Source organism: Centroberyx affinis, unplaced genomic scaffold, assembly GCF_046629955.1.
Source record: "Centroberyx affinis isolate AG114_WGS23_722 - 3 ecotype Tasmania unplaced genomic scaffold, CSIRO-AGI_Caff_v1 ptg000503l_1, whole genome shotgun sequence".
Classification (NCBI taxonomy): domain Eukaryota; kingdom Metazoa; phylum Chordata; class Actinopteri; order Beryciformes; family Berycidae; genus Centroberyx; species Centroberyx affinis.
In genome coordinates this window covers 113935-127140 of record NW_027279155.1, presented here as the reverse complement: position 1 = coordinate 127140, position 13206 = coordinate 113935, and the positions used below count along the sequence as shown (strand labels likewise).

General features: G+C 39.3%; 1 protein-coding gene across 1 annotated transcript in view; it reads right to left on the bottom strand.

Moving 5' to 3' along the window:
* atp10a (ATPase phospholipid transporting 10A) overlaps positions 1-10044 on the bottom strand; it is a 30264-nt gene extending 20220 nt beyond the window's left edge. Inside the window, exons 1-6 of the mRNA XM_071517602.1 lie at positions 9469-10044; positions 5242-5446; positions 4187-4272; positions 1016-1122; positions 805-936; positions 459-589 (exon numbers count right to left, since the gene is read on the bottom strand). Of these exons, the coding sequence (XP_071373703.1) occupies positions 459-589; positions 805-936; positions 1016-1122; positions 4187-4272; positions 5242-5446; positions 9469-9893 (1086 nt within the window). The 5' untranslated portion in view covers positions 9894-10044. The remainder of the gene's footprint in view (positions 1-458; positions 590-804; positions 937-1015; positions 1123-4186; positions 4273-5241; positions 5447-9468) is intronic.
* Positions 10045-13206: the final 3162 nt, after the last annotated feature.

Genomic DNA, 13206 nt, shown 5'->3' with positions numbered 1-13206 from the left:
GGTGTATGTTACCAAACATCTATCTTCAATGATTTTAAGTGTCACCTGATATCAGGGGAACAAGTTGCAACATTTGACATTTTTCAGAATGACAGCATGACATTTTAACTGACATTTTAGCATGCAAGCAAAAAAATAACCACAATCAATAACTGTCAGTCAGTACTTTGTTTCTTATTTTGATCTGTAATACAAAGATGATTTTACAGCATTAAACAATTTTGCTCAATTGTCCCAATTCTTCTGCATGACAAAATGTAAACACAAAATTATCTAGAGGTCACATGCACAGGAGGTTTGCATAGATTTCTTCATTGCATATACTACTGCCAATAATTCTATTTACAGATATGTTTGTATATAGTGGGACAAGACATATCTCATATTCGAAATGCCTTGTTACATATCTTTACGTCATTATGGCTTTGTTTCATTAATCTTCTGTCTCTGGTTCCTACCTGAAAGACGATGATCATAGTGAGGAAGAGATAAACAGCGGACAAGATGGGTGATAAGTCTGTCCCTTCTGGACTAAGAACGTCAAACACAGGCCTCTTATCTCCATACTGAAACATCCATAGCCCATGACCTGGAACAGCACCACCACAAGGTCATCTCATGTAAACATTGAAATGAGGAGATATAAATAAAAGCATGGTACACTCCATCCAAACGGGACTTTCTCTTTCTAAATAAATCCAACATAATGAGACATAATGGAAAGTTTTAAAATTGCTTATTTCTCTGCTGCACCACAAAGCTTACCAACACAACTGTTTGCATGACTCTTAAACTGCTACGCACCGACAGCAGCAAACAGGCACATGACCAGCAGGATGATGACACACCAGAACACATCGACGTTCATCTGTCTCTCCAGTTTGCTGCGCTTGTAGCGAGGGCCGTTGTTGTTCAGCATGGCTTTGGTCTCATGACCTGCAAAGACACTGGATGTTAGTAGCAGTTGGTAGGGATCAAATATGGAAGCTGACGACGGGGTTATTTTGGGGCCAACCTGCATAGATGACTATCCCCACTGCCTCCTCTGTGTTGCGGATGGTGCAGCCTCTCAGCAGTAGGTTTTCTTTGTAAAGTCCATCTCTTTTGCCACTTCGATGGATTCTGTCAAAGTCAGGTTACAAGATGGTCAAAAATTACTGGATGAGCGTGCCCAAAATGTTAGCAAAACAAAGGTAAAATGATTATGTCTTTACACCTGGGTGCAAGCAATGAATACATCTACTGATGAAGTATGCTCTAGGAAAAATGAAATGAATTCCTCCAAGAGGGGAGTCCAGTCAAGACAAAATCAGTTTATTCCACTGAGCACCTCAATCGATCACGCTCTAAAGCATGATGGTCTTCCCTCAGCAGGACCCCTTATCTCAGCACAAATTCCCTCTGATACTGAACCACTGACCTTAGTACCGCTCCACTGCAACTCTATTGGCAAACCCCTTAGGGCTTAGAGTCAATCAGGCAATTCGCTGCTTTATCACTGACCCTCAGATCTTGCTTCTAAATCTCAAGTTTAAAGCTCGTCAGACTCATCAAAGGCAATATCATAGAAGGCTTGAATTCATAAGCAGCTCTTAGCCAGCCCACCAAGAGCGTTCAAACACCTCTTAGTGAAAGCTTTTTGACAAAAAGTGAGATGTATATTGAGCCGTATTAAACGAGGGCCACGTGTTATGTGCCTGTTGTGGGAGAGAGCTGAGCTTTTAACGTCAGTCTTAATCCCATTACTAAATCAAGGATTACAAGTGTGTTAGTTAAATAACCCACAAGCCTTAGCTGGGAGCAATGCTTAATCATCTAAACCTCTATTGTAGCTTCTCCGGTGTCGTGCAACTGTCAGCATGTTTACTAATAGGAAGGTTCAGTCTCTGGCCTCTGACAGCAGGCAGACTGACACATCACAACCATTACAGATTAATAACAGTGTCCCTGGGCTCTTTGGAGGCGTTAGCCATGGTTCACAGCTCATCCTAGTTCATAGCTCACACTGTTCACCAAATTGATCACACTCTGAGACACAGAGTGCTTTCTCTCCCAGCAAGGTAGTGAGATTAGACTCGGTGCCGTTGCCCATAATGTAATAAAACACGGCTGAGACAAGGCCCCCTCGCCTCCACTGCTCTGCCCTGTACTCCACTGCAGCCCGGCAACCGAGCGCTCGCTGCATCTGGTCTCCTTCAGACCGAGGAATAAATGTCATAATCATGTGGGTTCAGGTCAGCTGACTGCCAGGCCCCTGCGCTATATAAGCTCAAAGGACATTTCTCATCCTCTGGTTCACAAAAACGACAACACCTCTGAGTGTGTGGCGGGACAATGAAACACTGAGTAGACACAGTTGGCATGAATCCAGGTTTATATAAACTTTGGGAATAGCAGAGTTATGCAAACATGGTGCACCTCACTGATAAACATGACAAGTTTAATATAGTGTGATTACCAGCAAAGTAACTCTACTCTCAAATGCATTAATTATATCACAAAATAATGACTTGCATTGCGCAGACAATCAAATAATCAATTTTTCACTGCGTTACTCTAGGCCAATGGCAGGGCTTATCCAACAGTAAAATCACAGCTCTAGAAAGCAGAAACTCAGTGGCACTTCAGTTTCTCAAGTGTTTCATTGACAACACTGGTGGACCCATACAACACACTACATGTGGACGAATGGACGCCACTGATCACATGCCACTGGTTAGTGAAACAGTCATGAGCCGAACAGCAATAAGCACAATTGCGAATATTCAGACAGACAAACACGTTAATGCAGTAGGATAAGGTCCCTCTGGGGCAAATCATGAGTTAAACTTAGTCAAGCCTTCTTTCTTTCTCATAGATACAGTAAGTGTTGCAAATGTAAGGAAACTTGTAGAAGAGACAGTGAGTCCATCCTCATAAAGAGCGGCTCTGTCATTTTCACACTTAGCTGAGAATTGACCTCCATCCCATCAGTGGTCTAATCGCTGTCCTTAGACTGAGCAATTTAGATCCAGTTCACTGATACTTTCAACACTTCTGCTTAGGGCTGGGCAATATATCAATATTATATCGATATTGTGATATGAGACTAGATATCGTCTTAGATTATGGATGTCGTAATATCGAGATATGGCATAAGTGTTTTCCTGGTTTTAAAGGCTGCATTACAGTAAAGTGATGTAATTTTCTGAACTTCCAGACTATTCTAGCTGTTCTATTATTTGCCTTTACCCACTTAGTCATTATATCTACTTTACTGATGATTATTTATAAAAAATCTCATTGTGTAAATATATTGTGAAAGCACCAATAGTCATCCCTACAATATTGTCACAATATCGATATCGAGGTATTTGGTCAAAAATATTGTGATATTTGATTTTGTCCATATCGCCCAGCCCTACTTTCGCTGCACACAACAACAATCGCATATGTACGTCTTGAAATAAAGATTTCTCTAAACTAGTCAACTCTGCTGCTGATAGCCTGCACTACTGTACTGGCAAAGTCGTGTATGATAATGAGGGCTGAAAGGTCAGCTGAATAATCACTGCACACAAAGACTTCATTAAACTTCACTGTGTGGGTCAGAAATGCTCATTAATCCAATAAATTTCAATTCTTAAAGGAAAAAAAGGAAAACGTAAATAGGCTTTCACAACTGAACATCAGCAACGAAAAACTCAAGGAAAGCAGTACAAATTAGATGTCAGATTTCTGATATACTTTATTTTTGTGGTGGTGGATGAGGTGTGTGGGCAAGTTAAATGTGATTAAAAATGTGTAATACCCAAGATTCACTTCTACATCCTTCTTTTAAAGTGTGTGGTTCTGCATGGGCAGAAGGAAGGTGTAACAATTGCATCAGTTGAGAATGGGAGCAAGTAAATCATGGATTCATAACAATACACTTGTGGTGAAATAAAGTATTAATGCTCAGTGAATAGATGGCTAGTTCTGGTATTGGCCAAGGAAGTAAAGCTTCAACTATCAGGGTGCAGAGAGCAGCTGAAAGTTCAGCATGTCCTGGTCATGACAAAGAGCATACATCTTCTGATTTGTTAGTCAAATGGAGAATCACATCCTAAGAGGGCAATCATAAAATCAAGTTTTCAACTTTGAGAAACTGTTCAAGTCCTAATCATAAGTTGGAAAGCTAAAGCACATTAAATTAAAACATACTCACATGTAGCCTCTGAATCTGTTCAGATCATTGTTGGGCTTTTCACATTCAATTACGCTGTTGTACTTTGAGGGGTCAAAATCACAATCCTGCAAACAGAATGAGCAATTGTTTATTCAGTCACTGAACATAATTACTGACTAAACTGATTAAAAACAAAAATAGACAAATGCCTCAATAAACATCAGAATTTCTGCTCAACATATCATTGCCAAATAAACTGCAATAATGATCAGATCTACACTCAATATCTCCTATCAGCTGTTTTTTATTGGCATGTTTAATTATTACCCCTCCTTGCTGCATTTACTGTACCAGACTTATTTGCTTTTCATGGGACAGTCAGCCTGAGAACTCCCCAATTAGACTCAAAAGAAGCACAAAGCAGATCAGTGGAAGTACTGTTAGTAAGTTTCACAGCATTATAAGAAAATCTCACTCTTTGCATTTTATATGCCAACGAATTGTTGTCACCAGAAGTGGAAAAAAAAACAACTTTAAAATGTGGCTTTGGTTAAGTCTTAAAACTGCTAATTGTGAATAGGTTGCACACACCACTTCAACCATAACGTTTCAAAATATAGTCTGAAGAGTTAAACTAAAACTGTTGTGGCCTTTTCACACTTTAGTGTTTGTTAGTAATCTGTCAGGCTAGTTTAGATGGGCAAAGAGCAGGCCAGCTCAAGGACAAATGCTGCATCCTAATCAACCTAATCATTTGTAAAAAAAACAAACCCAAAAAAAAACAAACATTACAGCTTCAAAAGAAACAAACCATGAGGTAAAACACTGTACTGCTGAAAAAGTTTTCTTACTGAGCATCTCACACTTATATCAGTATAACTACTTCAATCTGACTTTACTGTACCAATTCATTTCCATTGATTATGTACAGTACATTGTAGCAGGTTTTGTCATTTTACAACATGCAGCAACAAAAAGGTTAAATGCAAAATTAAGTTCTTACATATTTAGTAGCTACACAAACCAAAAAGTTAGGTGATGCAGCCCAATTAAGACAAGACAGAAGCAAAGGCAGTGAGCAGCAGTGGTCTCACCAGGTCGAAGAAGCTGCGGACGACCTGTCTCTGCTTGAGGTTGGTCTCTCCGTCCAGCGTGGCGGTCTCGATGTGACACAGGCGGTCCGGGTCACTGGAGCTCAGCAGCAGCACGTCGGCGGGAAGGATCTCGTTACAGCGCAGCCTGATGAAGTCTCCCACCCGCACCTCCTTCCAGTACTTCTCCACATAGCGTCTTTCCGGTCTGCCAGAGGAACAAGAGGACAAACAGCTGGTGGAAGTTGCGGGTTGCAAAATGCGGAACCATTGTTTTCAATAATTGATAGTACTGTCAACAGAAACTTCAGCTTTACTTCTAGGAATTTGTATGAAGGAAACAAAAATCTTAAGCCTGTTTGTGGATGCTAAGGCTGGTGTGACTCCCAAAATGACATCAAAGAGGAGATTCATCCTAGCCAAAGACTACACAAACACAGTAGCATTACACATCAAATGCAAGATTCTCCAGGAGATGAGCAGGCACACATCTAGTCTTGGTTAGAGAAGAGAGAATCCATCCTGGGGAAATATCTAAGGCACAATATGGTGGGTTGTGGGACGTCTGTTCCGCTTCCCACCCAAGAAGATCAGGAGAGTAATAAGCTTGATACCATATAAAACTTATGTTGTGTGTTTTGAATCCAGCTACTCTGTCTCGCTTCTCTCTCACAGATCTAATGGTGAGGAACTTCCAAAACTTTTATCTCAACAGGAATATAATACTGTCAGGCACTGAATCTCCAGAGTGCAAAAAAGCATTACATACAGATGAGTAGGAGGATGGACTCAGACCTTTAGACAGGGTTAAACAGACATGATTCCCCCATGGAGGAGGAAGGATCCCACTCATATGACACTGCATTGTCTTTCTCACAAGGAGAACATTGTTTGTAGAAAGTCTCACCAGGGCTTTCTATATTTCAGGTGCGTGAATCGGGTGGTTCTTCTGATGAATTTATGGTGCTACAGTCACATACTGTACATAATGTCAAAACTCTGAGCAGAGCTTTAAGAGAAAACATTGCTGCACTCTTCATCATGGATGTGGAAAAACACTGATGGATGACCTTCTGATGTTCTGCTAATGGTCACCAGGGTTCATTTCTGAAAAATGTGATATTCCTGCTAGCAAATTTGCTAAATAATGCATATCTCTACAGCTAAAACAACAGTCCAGAACTGACTCAGTTATTTATTAATAACAAACCCCTCCATACATCAATGACTCATATCCTAATAGAAAAACATTATTTTCTGAAACACACATGGTGTGTCAGCATGAAATATCACACTTTTTAAGATAGATAGATAGATAGATAGATAGATAGATAGATTCATGGAGATGAAATATGTTTGTGAGTACTTTTTTCTTGTTCTATTTAAGCCTAAAAAGGTCATGATGCACGGACAGGGATGGGGAAATGGAACAAAATCAACGCAGAACAGATAACACAGTGGGCAATAACAATAAAAACTATTGGCCATAATTGTTGGAAACATTTCCCATATCCACTACATCAAAAGCTATCATGGCCCTGAGAACAAGGAATAAACTCTCAAAGATTAGAGCAGAGAATTCTTAAATAAGTGGCCCGAATGTGCACAGCTTTCTATTGTAAAACCTATAAAATGACAGAGAGAAAAGCAGCTTCAGCGCCTAAGGTGTCGATACACAAGCCCATAATTGAAAGAGGCCAAATATTATGACAAGAAAAACATCTCTAGTCAGGGACACTAACTGATCTGTCATCAAAGACCCTGGAGTATTGAGGTCCATGAGATAAATGAGCCAATGTTAAAAGACAGTTATTTTGGGCCTGGGTTTGCTCGAAGCTGGCAAGCGATGTTAGTGTAGCCGAGTTTAAACAAATAAGCATCAAGTTTTCTTGTACATTTTCTTCAATTTCTACTTTCAGCCCGAATAAAACATATGCTGATTTTCAGTGACAGCATCTGAGATCATCATGCAATAGAGAACATAATCTTGGCCTCATCTGATTTCTATGTATAAGGACGTACATTTGAGGACAGCATGAGCACATTAGTTACGTCGCAAAATGAAAAATCTAGTTACTGAAAACAATCCTTGGGAACTAAAACATAAACTTTCAAAACAAAAAACACACCCAAACAACAATAACAACAAAAATCTTAAAACTGTTGAAGTGATGTTAGCAAATATGCAGACATTCATTCATAATGTGCATGAATCTACTGTTAATGTGATGTGCATGTAGTTTTGGTATCTTTGGCTTCACACCTAGAATTTATACAGCCCACTTAAACCATAACATACCAAGACACCTATGAATATTATGGCTGGTTACTGCAAATATCAATGTTATTACTGGTGATATGTGTTTAAAATGAATGCCATAGCTTACGTTTCGACTACTTCTAACCCTGTGATATGAACAGGAGTGCAACATTCCCAGCATTCTTGTTGCTTTTGTATTAGGAATCTCTAAACTCTTGCCAAGTAAAATTGGGCGAGGTATAAAATATAATTTGCTTCATTATCTAATTGTTTATTTTAATCGATACAGAAGCCAAACAGATCTGCAGAATGGGAGCAGATTAAAACCGGTTTCAATCATCCACTGAAACAAACACAGGAAAAGTCAAGTGAGGGCACACTTCAAAGTTTGAAGAAAATCTATTGTTTTCACCGCTTAGTCTATTATCGGTCACAATTCAGTCCTTCAGTGTTACTTGAGTGTCAAATTAAACTGCAATACCTTCTTGTGCATGAACACAAAGTACGGCAAGGCTACAGTGCATGTTCACTTATTCATTTTGTAATTGTGGAAGTATAAATCAGCTTAGATAAACACCAGCAACATAAATTCTTGTGGTGTTCAGTGACCAGGACTGTTTCTGGACAGCGCCAACAGATGTTAGCATGTTATGCACATGCCATGTCAGTGTGATTTATTAGTCCAAAAGGAGGACTGATTCGCCCAACTATGTCTACATCTTTCCAGGGGGGCTGCAATATCTACAGTAAGGAGGAATCCAGTGAAGTAAATCAGTCATAACAAATTAAAAAGGACAGAAGAAAAATCTAGCAGCACATGGGCTGCGTTCCTATCATACATCTTTTGTAAATATTAGCATTTTTGATAATACTGGAATTCCCTCCATCATAAATTTCAGGTCCCTTCACTTTGCTATGTGAAAACCGCCCACGTGAAGAATGTAATTTATTTAGACATGGGTTCATCTGGTTATCTTCTACACACAGTTCAGTTACAGTAAATATCCTCTAGAAAAACACTTTGATCCATAAAGTGACCATGTGTTTAACCTTAGAGAAAGAAATAGGGGGGTGGGGGGGGTTTAAGGCTGTATGTTGGTTTACAGTGAGGTGTTACCTGCTTCAGAAAGGAAATGTTTTGCACAATATTGACCACATCAGCAGAAGAAAATTCAATTATGTCCAACCTTGAGAACAACTTCGGTCAAGGCTTAGCTAAAACTGTGGAGCCACTACACACTGAGCCTTTTGATTACCATGAATTATGCTCTGTACATGGACGACAGTGCTGCTTTTCATTAGCCAAATACACTCTCCACACACACAGACTCTGGGAAAATAGGTAGGCACACTATTTTAGTGAGCCGAGCAGTAGAGAAACCTTTCAGGACAAACAGGTTGCGAGGCAGCGTGTTGACTTATAATAATATGTACTGTATAAAGCCAACAATGACAGCCTCCAGGTAACATCTGTACTGTTTGTGTAGAAAAAGCCTTTCCCCTACTACTCTGACAAATGTGTGGATAGGGTGATAGGTGACAATTCAACTAGATTTCAATATTAAAGGGTTTGCATGACATGGCGGGGAGGAGAAAGGTGCTTGGTTGTTTTCTAAATGTTCTGATGTCTTCCTCATCTTTACTCTTGAGGCCTGCCATGTACCTTTCTTGCCATCATGGATCCACAAAGGATGAATATATATATATATATATATATATATATGAGAGGCTGGTAGGGTTAGGTTCATGCTTAATAGGACAGTGCACAGTCATGCAAGAAAGTAAGAAAGATGTTTTCATCTGAAGCAATCTGACCTTATGAGCTGTCCCAGACGCAGTTGTGAATGTGAGAAGATGCAAGAAATGAGTATTTCCTCTATGAATACTTCAAAAAGAATAACACAACAGCTAACAATGTCAACACACACAATTTGTTTCTGCAACTTGTTACTGGGTGTACTTGGGCCTACCTGCTGTAGACCAGACAGTCCATATGATTTATTTCTTTATCCGATCTGTGTCTTCTGTAGTCCTCCCATAGGTCTTTGATGGCAGTGACAGACAAAATGAAAACCACTGGAGCCAGTGCAAGTTCTGGTTGAAATGCGTTGACAACTGGAACAAAATTCAGCAATGCAATGAAAACAAAGTAAACATTGGCGAACCTATGGAACTGTTCGAAAAGGTTCTTCGGTAGGAAAGACAGCAGAGTGTATTTGGTCGTTTTAATCTTATTGTTTGCATAGTGTCGGTTTGGATTGTCCTCTCCCTTCGCGTGGTCATACAGTATGTTTGCGTGGACAGTCCTCGTTTTGTTCTCCTTGTTTTTCTTCTTTCTTTGTTTTTTGACTTTTGAACCTTTGACCATCCCGGCTTCTTCAGTCTCCCGCGCCATAGCCCGTTCTGCCTCAAACTTTCCCAGAGTTTTTTGGGTGTTTTTTTTTTTTTTTTTTTTGGTTTTCGTGTCCTTTTCTGAAACAAGAAAGTGCTATGTTATCATTCTTTTACCATGTGAAGAATGAGTTCATCATTCTTCTTTTTTTTCCCAATCAAACAAACATTTCCTTTTCATCCATGTCGACTCCTCTTTCGCTAGTCAGAGGAAAACTTTTGCTTGTTTGGCTGCTCCTTTTTTCCTATTGCTGGAAAAGGATGCTGAAATAGTGCGGAGTAGCATAACTTCGACTTTCAACAGCTTGGCAGACGATTTCTAAAGCATGCGGATCGACTTCCTGGTTGTAGTGTTTGGGGCCTGTGTGTACGTGGAGCGGCGGACACGCGCAGGTTCAGCGCAAACAGGACGCTCGTCAGCGGGTGATGGGTCGCACTTTTTTACGAAATCTGACCCGCAGGCCCCTCCTCGATCCAACCTGGGGTTTTTTTGTGTCTCCAAGTGCCACGCGGTATTATTGAGTTCACACTGTCCTACAGGAAGTCAAATATCAAAATTCAATGTTTTCATACAACTAATACATTTTTTATATAAGACAGGCGACCTGGTGAGAGATAAAGTGTGTCAGACCAGTTAAATCGGGTAGTTTGTTTCTTTTTTTCCTGTGTTGGGTTTGCCTAAGGAAAATATGGAGACCTACCAAGTTCAATTATTATTATTAGTAATAGTAATAGTAGTGGTATTTCAAATATTGAAATTCAAAGATCTTTAATTTGATCAGTTCTGTGATCCATTATTTCATTTTAAATTCCATCAACTGCTTCTTGTTAATGTTCCCTGATTGACATTGACTTTTGACTTTATTAATTCATGCTTGCAGCAAAGTATACTGAAATTTACTGAATTTTTACAGAGAAACACTGAATCCATAAAAGGGCACATTTGGACATGTGGACAGGACAAAGTACAAAGAAAGGAATAAAAAGATCAGCAGAATAGAATTTTAAAATATTCAGGCAGATTCAGGCAGAGTATTACACTGAACTGTCTAGCCCACTATTGTGATACCAGATAATCTTATCAGCATAGATCCTATATGAGAGAAGATATACTAATCACATTGTATACATAGTTTACTTCAATTTGACTTTTGCCCTGTTAAAAAAACAAACATTGAACTCACAAAACTACATTACCCTGTTTGTTTCCAAAGGGGAAAAACAACAGTGATTAAAAAAGTAAGGGATGGCCACTTCTTTTTTCAGCAGAGAGGCACAACCTGATTTAGGTTTTTGCCTTATTGTTTACTCAGTGCAGTATGTGGCTTTTTGAGGCCAGATTCAGCCTGTTGTCTCGGATCCACCTCACTCTGGTCATTCATCATGGGGAAATTGAATTGTTCTCCATGCCAAGATGCCACGGAGTACAATCAACCATTAGTTTTTAGCCCAACAGCTGGATGGTCCTGGAGCAAATTGCTGTGGACGGCCCTGGGATAGGCCTTTGATTTATCTCCTCTGGGGCCACTGTTGGCTAAGTGGCCAGTCTGTCTCTGGAAGTGCTAATATTTCAGAACGTGTTCATGCCTTTGTAGATATCACAGGGCTCATGGGTAAATGGTGCTTTTTCTAATTGCTGGTCATTTTTGCCCTACAACATAATTGTATACTAAGGTTTGCTGGGACTTTGCTAATGCCATATTATGAGAGGGAATACAGATTTTTTAGTATTTCTTTTCCCTGCAACACAATATTGTATACTAAGATTTGCATCCTGTTTTTTAATCTGTAAACAATATTTCTTTTCCATTGCTATGCCAACAATACACAGATGTATCTACCTCTGAAACCCAGTGGCCTACATTTAGACTTCTGTAACTCTCTTTATTCTGGCATCAGTCAAAGTCTCTTTCACATCTCCAGCTCACAACACATTTTAACTGGTACCAACAGACAAAATTACATCACTCCAGCCCAGGCATCTTTGATATCTGTTAGGTTTAGATTCATTTAAAGATTTAACTGATCACCTTTGAAGCAGGTCTGGCTCCAAGCTCATTCACAGACCTTTTAACCCCCTATGAGCCAGTGTGCAGCCTCAGATCCTCAGGCAGCACCTTCTCACTTCAAAATAAAGGTGACCGGCCTTTTGCCTTCAGATCCAAAGGCTTTGGAACGATCTGCCCGAGGAGCTTAGGCCAGCAGAATCAGTATCAGCTTTAATTCACTTCTTAAAACTTTATTTTATCACCTTGCTTTTATGTGATGTAACCTGTTATTTTTTACTATATTGTTTTCATTCTCTATACTTTTCCTTTTGTGTTCTGGTGCCTTCTTATTTTACTTTTTTTATTTTATGAGTTTGATTTTTCCTTTTATTTGATCGTTAAAGCCCTTTGTAAACTGTGTTTTAAAAAAGGGCCATACCCATTTATTATTATTGTCATTATTATTAGTGGTAGTAGTAGTACTAAAAGTTATTTTTTACCCAGTGGTGTGCAGAGGCTCTCTTCAAGGCAAACTTTTACAAGTTTGGTTTGGGACGTACTCCCTGTGGAAACTGCACTGTTTCTGATTCATTTAAAGAGAAGAATAATGCTTTTCTACCACTGATAACAGTTTGAAGTTTACTTTTTGAATATAAAGTTCTTGCCGTATAACTGTGGCAAAATTACAGAAGGCGTGCCCTTCAAACTGATCATTTGATTGCCCTTTGACCCTCATGGATTTTGATTCAGATGATTATAGGTCACTTTGGAAATATCTGTAATGTTTTAATGTGCATTTGCTCCACCTGACCCCACCCCCACCTCCTGCCCTCCTTAATTATCCTGCCTGCACCTCAGTATCTCTCGTGATAATGCAACAATGAATTATGGCAAATATTGTCAAAAGTTATTTATAGCCTCTTATCATAGTTATATTTTGCCTATCTATGAAAGATAACAAATCTAGTAAATTATTATACATTCTAGATATTATACATAAATGTATTGGATAATATATTGATGATATTACAGAAAATGGTAACATTTTGCATCATAATGCAAATGATACAGTGAAAATGGCTAGTTTGTTCCCCTTTGATTCCCCTTTTGACTGTAATTGCGCAAACATAATCATATAAATGTCAATAGCTGGTGACTATCTATTCAGATATTATCAGAGGAAGAACTTCCTTCTTGTCCTCTTGTGAACATTAATGTGATCATTATCCATCTTCATCTCCTCTGTGAAGATGAGCAGGCCATTCTAGCCTCGCTACTTTCTCCCTCAGCCCCTCAGTTGATGACAAAATCATGGGACAGCCCAATGTA